At 37.4% G+C, this 12,659-nt stretch overlaps 2 protein-coding genes across 6 annotated transcripts in view; both read left to right on the top strand.

Moving 5' to 3' along the window:
- LOC107596874 (transcription factor E2-alpha-like) overlaps positions 1–5,216 on the top strand; it is a 30,779-nt gene extending 25,563 nt beyond the window's left edge. For all 5 annotated transcript variants that reach the window (XM_016287728.1, XM_016287727.1, XM_016287729.1 and 2 more), the window contains 2 exons: positions 1,328–1,480; positions 4,106–5,216. In XM_016287728.1, the coding sequence (XP_016143214.1) occupies positions 1,328–1,473 (146 nt within the window). In that variant the 3' untranslated portion in view covers positions 1,474–1,480; positions 4,106–5,216. The remainder of the gene's footprint in view (positions 1–1,327; positions 1,481–4,105) is intronic.
- Positions 5,217–9,494: 4,278 nt separating this feature from the next.
- uqcr11 (ubiquinol-cytochrome c reductase, complex III subunit XI) lies at positions 9,495–10,448 on the top strand. Its single transcript, XM_016287761.1, has 2 exons — positions 9,495–9,599; positions 9,754–10,448. Exons 1-2 carry the CDS (start codon positions 9,541–9,543, stop codon positions 9,872–9,874), a joined length of 180 nt encoding a protein of 59 aa, XP_016143247.1. The 5' UTR covers positions 9,495–9,540; the 3' UTR covers positions 9,875–10,448.
- The last annotated feature ends 2,211 nt before the right edge of the window (positions 10,449–12,659 follow it).

Here is a 12,659-nt window from a genome sequence, read left to right as displayed (position 1 = left end):
GTATCATTAAAATTTAGTTAAATTTAAAAAGTCTTACAAAATTACTTTATATTATTTAATAAAATAATAAATAATCATTACAAAGCATTTTCGGTTTCGGTTTTCGGCCAAGTGCATCCAGAATTCTCGGTTTCTGTTTCGGTCCAGAATTTTCATTTCGGTGCATCCCTAGATGTAAGACTGCATGTTTTATTTAAAATAATTTAAATTGAACAGTAATTTACTTTCAAATGCCCCAATTGCTGAAGGGTCTGCACAACTTTTTAGTATAATTTCAAGTTGCACTGTTCAAAATACCTGTAGTAGCACAGCAGTGCATACCTGTTTACATTTATTTAAGGTGGACTAGATTAGACTGTAATACAAATAGTTGAGTTTGCCAGGTGCATACAACATTTATGACAGGTTTTCATGAAAGTGTTGGTCAGTTTGTCTACTTGACAATCCCATTTTGCACTGCAACAATAAAACTGAAGTGAGATAAACAAACTGAGAAATATTTTGTTTTAGTTAAAACGGATGTTGTCAAAGTTTTCCTTTGGGGACATAATTTGAAGTTGGAAAAAGGTAATAAATTGCAATATATCGCAGAATATTGCAATATATTTAAAATCACAATAATATTGTATCGTGACACAAGTATCGTGATAATATCGTATCGTGAGGCCTCTGGTGATTCCCACCCCTACTGTCTATGGGAGGGCCAGAGAGTCAAGTCAAGTCACCTTTATTTATATAGCGCTTTTAACAATACAGATTGTGTCAAAGCAACTGAACAGCATTAATTAGGAAAATAGTGTCAATAATGCAAAGTGACAATAGTAAACACTCATTTTTCAGTTAAAGACAGTTCATCATTGAATTCAGTGATGTCAACATCCAGCTCAGTTTAAATAATATCTTTGCAATTATGTCAACGATATCGCCGGAAATGAAGTGAGAGCTCTCGGAATGCATCAAAAATATCTTCATTTGTGTTCCGAAGATGAACGAAGGTCTTACAGGTTTGGAACGACATGAGGGTGAGTAATTAATGACAGGATTTTCATTTTTGGGTGAACTATCCCTTTAATACTGACATTAAAACAGCATTGACTTGTATAATTTGACATTTTCTGAGTAATACTGAATATTCATGGGGAAATATGTCGGAAATATTTTCATTTATAATAATATTGATTGATATCTGTCCACTTGGCAGAAATTTCAATGAAATGCTTTATGATAAATGAACAGTTAAACTTTTCTAAAATTCAGTATTGGACTTCACTTTCGGTGAATCAATCTCTAATTTTGTGCTTTTACTTTCATTTTCATTTTCATTTAGAACGCAACCTGAACCCAAAAGCGGCATGTCTGAAGCGACGTGAAGAGGAGAAAGTGTCCGGGGTGGTTGGAGACACTCAAATGCAGCTCTCCGGACCACATCCAGGACTGGGAGGAGATGGACGCAACTCTGTCAGTCACATGTGATCATGTGGTATGTTAATGTCCATTTAAACATTGCCTCACTTGGTGTAATCCAGGTTATGCAAACACTTTTTGGTCACTAGTTAGATTTTTTCACTATTGTTAATACAGTTAATAGTATTCAATGGTTAGACACCAAAAATTAGAGCTGCATGTTATCGCAACTGTATCGATTAACACTTATTTTAATAGCACTGTTAAAAGTGGTCTCAAGCAAATATCAAAAACAAAATAAATTATGCAATGTTGTAATGCCTTTTGTCATTTATTTTGACAAAATGCTATGGAATTTAAATATCTGCCATTTATCAGCCATAACATTTAAAATAATTTCTCTTATTAGTCTAAAAAAAATCAAGTGTTAATTTAGTTGTGTGTATTAGGCATGGGCCGGTATGAGATTTTGACGGTATGATAACCGTAAGAAAAAATATCACAGTTTCACAGTATTGTTGTTACAGCTCTAAAATGTGTCAATTTAAAATGTCTGGGTAAAATAAAACTGAACACAATATATTTTGAGCAACATACAGAATATTTGGAACAGTAATATATTTTTTTTTTTCTTTGATTTGTTTCTGAAATGTGGAGCTTTTGATGTAGATGGTTGATTTGCTGCTAGAGCTACTGCTGCCCTAAAAAGAAGAAAAATAAAGACTGACATCTTTATTTAACTTAAATCAGTAATTACAGTTATTTAATTTTAGTTATATAATTCATATACATATCATTTATTAATATAATTTCATATACATAATTTGATTTAATAATAACCCAATTTGAAGCAAAAACAGAATGTTCTGACCAGCTTTGTGAAATTATACTACATGCCTGAACGAATCAAACAGCAGAAGCTCTGAATGAGATGCAGATTCACTCTCTGACAGCAGGAGGCGCTTCTGGAACACCAGATGCAGTGTTTCCTTGGTTACCGCTGTAAACAAAGCAGAGCTGCGCTGAAACACTGCTTTAATATGAATTATACAAGATGAAAAGAAAATACCATGTAAACTTTTCTGAAGGCCGTCAGTTCCCCTCAGAAACACATTCATATTAACCCCCAAATCAATATTGATTTGTGCATCATGAACAGTGAGTGATCTGCCTGCTACAGTATTTTTCTCTGTGCGTCCGTCTTCAGCATCTCTGGCCTGTTTTAACGGGCGTTTACACACTTCATATTTTCACATAAACAACATTTGGAAAATGATATGCATTGCAACGCAGTTTGTGCAAGTCCAGAACAGAGATCGGCTGCAATAAAACAATAAACGGCCGGTTGCCGATCGCGTAAGTTCCAGAGGAAGCTCCTTCGGCCATCCTACACACACGTGACTGACCGATCGCTCGCACCAACAGGTGGAGGAGGGTCGTGTTACTCTACACTGCACTCAACCTTAGGGATTCCTACACTTTCAGTCTTTTGGCGCTTTTCCACTGCACTGCACGGTACGGCTCGGTACGGTTCACTTTTGGGGGGTTTTCCACTGGGTACAGTACCTGGTACCTGGTACTTTTTTTAGTACCACTTCTGTTGGGGTTCCAAGTGAACTGTATCGTTACCAAAACGTGACGTGTAAACTCTGCTGATCACGGATTGGCCGGAGAGAATCGTCACTACCTGCGTCACTGAACTTGCGACACAAACACAAAAGAACCGCTAGATTTAAATCAGCACAGCCAGCGATGGATCGAACGCAACTGTTTTGAACGAGCGCACCTTTTTTTAACAACCAAAAAGTTTTGTTGTCTGTTGCGGAAGAATAGACGTTCCTCTCGTTGATAGCAGAGGAGCGGATCCAGCGAGAGCTTGATGGGGCGACGCGGAATGAAAAAGTTTTTCAGGAGTCGTGGTAGTAGAGGCGGCGCAACTATAACGACACGTGAATAATCCCGCCCACTCTAAAGCGGTACTGAACTGCAGTGGAAACGCAAACCGTACTGAGCCGTACCGAGCCGAGTCGTACCACGCAGTGGAAAAGCGCCATTTGAGGAGACATGAAAAGCAGCACATACCGCAGGAACGGTATAATGGAAAATATTAGCGGTTTTAAAACCGTGACATTTTCAAATCGCGGTATACCTTGAAACCGGTAATCGGCCCATGCCTAGTGTATATGTGATATTATAGTATTTAATATTTTAAATCGGCTTTTTTCTTTGTATTTTCAGTTATTTTCTATATTTCTATGTAGCTTTAATTCATTTTTAATTGTTTTAGAACTTCAACTTATTTCAGTTAATTTCCAATGCAAGTTTTTCATCTAATACTTATACTTTATTTTAACAACATTTGTTAATATTAGTTAACTACATTGACATTGAGAAATACTTTTAAAGGACTTAAGAATTTTTTGTTAATGTTAACTTCAACATTTACTAATACATAAAGAACAGTAGTTGTCTGTTAATATCTAATTAGCTTAAGCTGACAAACAATGAACCGTTGCATTTATTCACTAACGTTAAAGATTCATTGTTAATTAATGTTAGTTAATGCATTAACCAGCATGAAGTAATTACTGTAAAGTGTTACTTTTATTTTAAAGTAGCTTCATTTCAGTTACTTGAAATGATATTTTATAGTTTTAGTTAACAATAACAACTCTGACTGAAATCTGTTTTCTATTCTTAGAACCAGTGAACTATCTTGGGGCTCCTGGAAAGAAGTGACCTTGAATCTCTTCCACCGTTCTCATCCTCTCTGTGTGCATATAGTGACTCGGAAAGCATATCATCCACAAAATCAGAGATGCACCTTCCAAAACTTTTCGGACACACACACCGACCCGCCAAAACTGACACAGCAGATTTTGTCCGTGATCACTCCAGACCGCAATTACCAGCACAAATGTGAAGAACTCTTTCTCAAGTCATTTTGTATTTTTCTGCTTCCTTTCAACAATGGATCATAGGAATAGACCAGTTCTGACCACAACTGACATTTGTTTTTCCACTTCAGAAAGAGAGTTTTGATCAAGAGACGAGACCGACGTCAATTTAATCATGGATTTGTGCCTAATTGTTACGTTTTATATAAGATGCAAACTGCTTACTTGTGTGGAACAAAAAAAGTTTGGGAGTTGCTTGTATATGAGCAATTTTTCTTTTCATTTTTAAATGTAGTTTGTCATTCCCTACTGAAAGGTACAGTCTTACGTGCGTTGTGTAACCAAACCCCATGAGAAGTGGGGCGAACTTGTGGTGCTTTTGAGGACGGTGTATCCCAGCATGCCTCTGCTCTATGGGCCAGGGCTCTTTCGGAACGAGAGAAAAGCACACGGGCCATCGCAGCTCTCCAGACTGTTTCATCTTCTTGGAAACATCACGCGTCATCAGCTCTCACGATGCCATTGACTAGTTCAGCCAATCGGAAGAAAGCGCATCATAAACTAGCGTGAGCTTCTGTTACTACATACAACGCTTGGATTCCATTACGTCCCCAAGCACAAAATTGCCAAGTTGACCTTTCACTTATTTCCTTTATTTTTTTCACCAGAATATGTTCAATCATCACTCGCTCGCATCGACTCATTGTTGCCAAAAGTCTGAAAGCGTACACATGTCCACCTCACACATATGTAATGGATATTATTTCGATTTGAGAAAAAAATGTAAGAATATATATATAAATATATATATTTTTGTTAGTCTATACATTGTAGAATTCTAAATAACAAAAACATATTAGTTTGAAGTGTAGAGTCTATAGCGCAAGTGAACGTTCAGAGACACGTCGTACGATTTCAAGAAAAACCCTGCGTATATTTTCAGAAACGTAAGGTTTGGCCGAGGTGAGCCATGGTTCATTTTGTTCCAGACGCCCCCTGATAGCTCTATGCTAATGAAGAAATGATAAAGAGAATTGATAGTGATGGTTTAGGGCGTGTCGAGGTTCAAAGCCTCGCGATAGTTTCCTGATTTCAGGGAACTGTACGTCACTAGAAGTGTTCTTAGGCAATGGTGTAGAGCGCAAGCAACGTTCACCATCATTTCAGTCTCGCCAATGCACATAATGCAACCTGTTTGAATGTAATATTCAAATGTACACAGTCTCACGTCTCCATCAGACTGGCTTACTGTGAGTTTAGTTGATTCATATTGTCATTTCAAGGTGTATGTCTCAACCCCCTACTTTTCGTCATGTGCGTGAGATAATGTTCCGCGCTGGTTTGAATTATGTATGTAGGAAAAAAATGGTGTTATAACGGTGTAATTTTCGCAATGTCCACAATGGATATGATTTCTGAGTAATAACATTTCACCGTAAGGGGGATACTGAACTTAGGTTGTTCTAAAGTATAATGGAAACATAATATCAATTCTTGATGAAGATAAAAAGTTGTTGAACATTTATATATCGTGGCCTTCTTATTCTCAAGACTGTCATTTTTGAGAGTGATGCCTTGTCAGTGCCTAAACTTACTTTCATTGTAAACTTGACCATTTGTTTTATTTCGAAAATGCAAAATTGTCTCATCCATCTTTTTGGTTTTGTTTTTCTTTCTGGAAGCATCTGTGTAGTATTTAATCTGCCATTTAGAAGCATTGTAGTCTTTCATTCTCATTATTATGCTGTGTGTGTGTGTGTGTGTGTGTGTGCACCTTTTTGGCAATTTTAGGATTCTCGTTCCGGTCATCTTTGGCTTGACTAGGTTGGAATTAGTTTTTTTTTTGCTTTCAAGATGCTAGTGTCCTGTGATCTGTGAAGCACACGAGAAAATGTAAGGATCTTTGTCGAATTATCAGATGGGGGCCGGAAACACGTGACTGTTATGAGTAATTCTCAATTTATCCAGCTGATAACATCATGTTTGTTTTGATAATATCCACAAAATATTTGAGTGCTGGACTTGGTTTTGCCTCCTGCTTAATGCTGAAGGAGAGTTGTCGTGTCATCAAAGATTCTCCTGTCTATAATTACTTTATTTTTCTCCCCAAAGCATTGAATGTTCAACTAAAGTGAACATTTTGAATGAATCGTGGTGTGCCGAAGTAAGATTGCTGCCCATGGTTTCCATCAGAATTAAGATGTGTGTGAATTTTACAGAACCTGGTGTCTTGCAGTTGCAGTAGGGACATGAACAATACTGCTGTTGTGTCTTCAGAGTGCCTCCGGTTTTTGTCATTATTATAATTTTTTTGTCTTTGTTTTTATAAATATATATATAAAGTAGGTATTGAGAACTGTCCTGTATATAACCGTAATGTAGCAATAAATGTGCCATTTTTAATAACAAAATGATACAAAAAAAATTTCAATGTCTTGCTTTGGATCTTGTATACCTTCAAATGAGTTAAATAAAAAAAAAACATTGTAATAAAAGTCTTACCATTACGTGTCTTTGCCGAGAAATGCTTGGAGTAAAGAGAAATAAGGCCCATTCAGACCAAGAGAACGATATACCGTCCACACACCAACGGACCATATCGTTCTGTTAAAAGCGCGCGATGCAGCTACGTCATCTGCCGCTTAAGATGCCTTGTGTTTTTTGGATTCTTTCCAATGTTTTTTTTTTTATTGTTCATCGACTGACAAAAAAAAGTTCTTAAAGTGATTCCAGCTCAGTGTCGTTATGGTCAAATATAACCCGATTGTTTATAACCTTTACAGTCTTTGGTGTGAACGGGCCTTCAAATCAATCATAACAAAAAAATTGCAGCGCAAAACCGATAGCTTTCAAAGATTTGATGCCACATAGGCTACATCAAAATTTGTTTAATTCTTCTAGACTAGTTCTTTCTCATTAGTAGCCAGGTAACTTATGAACTTTTGTTGGTAGGTGAACTGATAAAAAGTCCAGACTGGAAGTGACTAATTTAACACGGTCTTGCTATTGGGGGTTTTTTTTGGTTTGGTATTTTTTAACTAGGGTGAATTCGGGTAATCTGGGACACCTAAACTCCAGTGTGTTTATTTCCTGTTCTAACAAAATTTAGTCAACAGGACTTTTACTATAATTTTAGCGTGGAAGTCATGTGACTGAAATCACATGACTTCATGGGGGGGGAGTCCACAGAAAGGGGCGGGGCACTTGTCAATCAAGAAGCTCTCCTGGGAATTGCATGACAAGGTCAGTGACAGGATTCTGACTAGATTAATGTTAGCGACATAAATCTGTCATAAATAAGACAATGTTCCTAATTGTTGTCAAATTATGTTTGGGATCTATTCAAGCAACAAAATATGTATTAAAGTGTTGAAAATGTGTTTTCGTTTTTTTTCTTTCAAACATTTTTTTTGTTGTCCCACATTATCAAATATGATAAGTAAATACTCCGATATGAGTATGTGGGACAGCATGCTTTGGGTAATCTGGGACAGTCTTCAAATGGGGGAAATATGCATTTAGGGACTTTAGAAGTCTAATGACAAGGGCTAATATACACTCTTAAAAGTAAAGGTGCTTCACGATGCCATAGAAGAACCTTTTTGTCTAAATGGTTCCATAAAGAACCTTTAACATCTGAAGAACCTTTCTGTTTCACAAAAGCTTCTTTGTGGCGAAAAAAAGGTTCTTGAGATTATAAAAAGGTAAGAAAGAGATGGTTCTTTAAAGAACCTTTGACTGAATGGTTCTTTGTGGAACCAAAAATGGTTCTTCTATGGCATCGCTTGAAGAACCTTTTGAAGCACCTTTATTTTTAAGAGTGTATGCCATAATGAGAAATGGGTGTTAATGTGGACTACTGGAGGTTATAACATTAGCATAAGTTCACAGTAAACCAGCTAACTAGAGAGATGCTACAGAGATGGAATCTGGGAAACGTATTCCAGTAGCAAGCAAAGGTATCAGGATGAAGTAAACCGTTAATTTCATTTCCCAAATTCCCAGTTAGTTTAGTACTATATACAACGGTTCAAACCACTGAGCAGGAGGGGATCTGCGCCCAGGCCAGTTGACAATGTTCTGTGCACAAACACACACGCACTCACACATTGGTATCACGAAACATGTGCAGAAGATAATGGCGTGATAGGTGATGATGGGTCTCTCACCTGCAAGGAGTGTTTGTTCCCCGAGTAGCCCCAATTTTAATAGAATGGAGAACTTGAATAACCGAATGAATAATCCATTAATCGAATTGTTGCCTGCTGTTGCTTAAATTTGAGCTGATTTAAAAAAAATGTTAATACAATGTTAAACAATTTTATTAAGAGTTTTAAATTAATTTTAATGAATTAACACAGTAGATCGTTAATCCTGTGGAGAGATAGAAATGATGTTTCCTGATATTGGAATATACATTTTCTTATTGAGATTTCTGTAGGCCGACTTGTCATTTTTTTCATAATGCTTTTTAAAAATGGGAGATATTGTGTTTGGCATGCATAAAGTATGGTGAATATAGGCTTTTATTAGGTCAATGTTCCAGATTACATAGTGACCTGTCCCAGATTATCAGATTCAGGCAGAATGTTTTTTTTGGGCACAAAAACACTAATAGGTGTGGCATGTCTCCTCTGGGTATAATATCTACATTCTTTCTTCTGGTGTGGTTCGAAAACATCTTAGGGATTTCAGAAAAGTCGAATGTGTTGATCTAATGTGTTAGATAGATATCGAAATATCAAAATTGCCAATATGTCCCAGATTACCCGAATTCACCCTATTTTTCACATACAGACAAAAGACAAACAACAATACATATTTGCATGTGTATAAATAGAAGAATAAATAAATGTAATAAAATTAGCGAAAACTAAAAAGGCTAGGGGGAAAAGGGCTTAAATAATAATAACAATAACAATACTACTACTACTATAATATGTTGTTGCCGTTCTCTCTCTCTCTCTATCAGCTTAATGGCTTTTTCTTGAGATAAATATCTCCTGTGCATTTAATAAACTTTATTCAAGACAATTACACATCACCAGCATTTTATGCCATTTTCATCGCAAAGCCTTATTCTAAAATGTTGACTATGCTATTCACAATCTACAAATCTGTTTTATGCAAATACAGTCTCCACGGTTCCAGAATTTTCTATCAGGCTAATAACGGGCAGTCCGGGGTCCTGAATCAGCCATTTGAACTTGTTTACCTTCTGAACAGAGAGAGAGAGAAAATGATGCAAAAAATAATAAAGCGGATCGGACCCAAATATGTCTCCATTGCCAGAACGTGGTAAATTCATCTTTCAGTCAATGAACTGTTAAGTAGAAGCAGCTCATCTGACAGTCGGCGTGTGTTTCCACGGTTATAATTCCAGAATAGCAGGCTAATAATGAGTAATTATAGCTTTTTTTGACATACTATTGTTTGTTTTCTTGCAATTCAGGGTTCCCACGCTGGTCGGATGGGGTACAGTTGGTGGCCTGGCTGTTGTCTATTTTACAGACTGGCGGGTGATTCTGGATTATGTTCCCTACATTAGAGGCAAATTCAAGAAGGACGACTAGTTGTCCAGATCTGTGGAAATCGGTTGCTGTGCATTTTCACAGGGAACAAACCAAGCTGATGCTTTGACTAGCCAGGATATGCGGCGCTGGTGATGTGACATTCAGCCATAAAGACCGAAGATCTGTCACTTCATTTTATGTGTTGAATCATATCTAATGATGTTGTTTTGTGTGTGTGTAAATCAGACTAGCATGTCTTGCTAACAAGTTGTTGTCTGTACAGGGAGTTGGAAATGGTTCTTTTTTATGCTTGGCACATCACTCCGCTTGAGTTTGCACACTGAAGTATAATTAATGCGACAGTTTGTACATATTCCTTGTACTTCTTAATAAACTGTGCACTTTTTGTTGATGGAAATCAGCGCCTCTTTGAGGAGGCATCTTGCTTTCTTACCCATACAAAATGTTCCCATGGTAACCATGGTTTCTGCCAAAATGCCCCTCACGAAAAAAGACAATCTCCCAGAATCCCATGCACATGTATTCCAGCACAATCCCACAGGATTTTCGTATGGGATTTCCTGCAGGACTTTTAAAATCCCACAAGACTCGCGCAGGAAGCCTACTAACGTTACTGTACAACTTCTTTAACAGGAACCTGACAAGTAGTGAACTGTACTTACAATAACTAAAACAAATTAGTAATAATAAGACGATAACATCTTACATGGCTTTGAAGAACAACCACAGTAACTGTTGTTACCATGCTATTTTTTTGTACTCAACAAAGCTAATTCACACAGCCTAAAACATACTGTAATATGAAAATGCATGTCCTTCGATTAAATAACGCGACAAATCTTTGCTACATGAAACAAAACAATGCATTGTATTGTCACCATGTAGTTTGTCGTTACCCGACTACCGCAGGGCTTTGTCTCGTTAAGTCAACCCTAATCGGGCATAATGTCTTTCATTTGTCTCATTGAAGGGGGAGGGGAGTGAAAGTATAGAGGAAGAGAGGGGGATTTAACATTCACAAAAAGGCGACACCAACAGAGAATGCGCGATGGAGAAAAACGAGTAAGTATAACCGATTGGAAATCGTATTAAATCGCGATCCGCATCTGCATTTATAGTCATGCTGGTTTACGAGCTAAGCGATCGCTTTTGTTGATTTGAGTCGACTAGTCTCCGCTTTGCCGGGGCTACTAGTTTGCGCAGTGCTTTCAATCGGCGATGGTCTTAAAGAAAGACAAAAAACCGCATAATTAATGTAATAGAGTAACACGGCGGCCTGTACGGCTACATGCATGAACAGATAAAATGAAGTATTTGGAAGCGTGTTTTGTCTTAACATGAAAAAAGCGAAAGGTTTTGCTAAATGAACTGTTTATTTAACCTTGTTTTAACGTCGCGCTGGACCAGGTGCAGCATCTGCGATTGTCATTTTAACGCACGATGTTCATAAGATACGTAGTTTTGACCAAACGTAGTCTTTCATTCAGTTTCTCGATAAAAAGATGTGTGCCTATGTCTCCGGTTTGACTGGTAATGCATTTGTTTACATTCACAATTGGTCGAGGTTAGGCAAAATATGATACTGTGGTCACATAACAAAGAGATGCCGGAATTGCAGCAGTGTCTGCAACGAAAATACGCATACATTTATTATACCACGAGTGCCACTACAGGGTTATGGCATCTGTATGATGCATGAGGCATAAGTGTAGCCTATTTTCCAAGCGGAGGAATCTTATATTGAGCAGAAGAGCCCAAAGTGATGAGGCTACGATACGGCGGAACGTTTTGCAAAGTGACAAAGCAACATTGTTGAAAATAGACACTGTACTGCTGCATAAAGGTCTTTTGTAGTTATTATTAAGTAAAAACATTAGATAATAAGCATGTGAGATATGGACTGTCTCATGGAGTGAAAAGTGGGAGTGCTGGGATTGAGGAGGGATTAAGCCATGTGTGTGTTATGTTAGGTACTGAGTACAGAGGGGGGATTGTCATGTAAAAGTAGGCCCAGCTGTGGAGAGGATTTTGTGTGCTTTATTTCAGAAGAGGGTGGGGGTGCATGTCAGTTGAGTATGTGAATCGAATCCAAATTGAATTGGCTCTTTTTTTTCCTAATGATTCGGCTAGACCGGTTTAGAATTACAAAAAGTTACAAACCCAATTCCAAAAAAGTTGGGACACTGTACAAATTGTGAGTAATGTTTCCAGCTAATACGAGTCTTCTATCTATAACATTGCTTTGTCCATTGAAAAAGTCATCTCGTCTGAAACAGGAGAGACATATGCACTGTTTATAAAACGGTCCAAAACAGTTCTAAACAAATATATGTAGCTGTAAGAAGACAACAGGGGATGGGATTTTTCACTGAAGGAAGAGTTATTAAGAGTGAATTATGGACTCAAATTTCAGCTAGAAGTGACACTTTAAAGTTGAAATGACTTTATGATGGATACGTTTCTCAAAAACACGCAGCTTTTCATTTCTCAAGATGTTAATTGATGGACTGTAGTCGTGTGGATTACTTGTGATGTTTTTATCAGCTGTTTAGACTCTCATTCTGAGGGCACCCATTGAAAATGCAGAGGGTCCATTGGTGAGAAAGTGATGTAATGCTAAATGCTAAAAATGTAGCTCATCTACATAAGGGTGACCATACGTGCCATTTTCCCAGGATGCGTCCTGGCCAGGATTTCTATATTGCCTAAAATATCTAGGTTTTGGCTTTGTTTGCGTGTGCAGACCGATCGGTGTATGACATCAAAATACCATACAGACGGTTCCTTATGCTTTCAAAATGCTCTTGAGGTATTTTGATGTCAT

The sequence above is a fragment of the Sinocyclocheilus grahami genome, unplaced genomic scaffold (assembly GCF_001515645.1).
Source record: "Sinocyclocheilus grahami isolate Dianchi unplaced genomic scaffold, SAMN03320097.WGS_v1.1 scaffold224.1, whole genome shotgun sequence".
Lineage (NCBI taxonomy): Eukaryota > Metazoa > Chordata > Actinopteri > Cypriniformes > Cyprinidae > Sinocyclocheilus > Sinocyclocheilus grahami.
Note: the sequence above shows the minus strand (reverse complement) of the source record. Positions and strands in the feature narration are given on the sequence as shown.

Coding starts and splice junctions, on each gene's coding strand:
- uqcr11 (XM_016287761.1), top strand. CDS start 9,541: ATGATGCAAAAAATAATAAAGCGGATCGGACCCAAATATGTCTCCATT. Junction 9,600..9,753: donor GTCTCCATTGCCAGAACGTG/GTAAATTCATCT, acceptor CTTGCAATTCAG/GGTTCCCACGCTGGTCGGAT.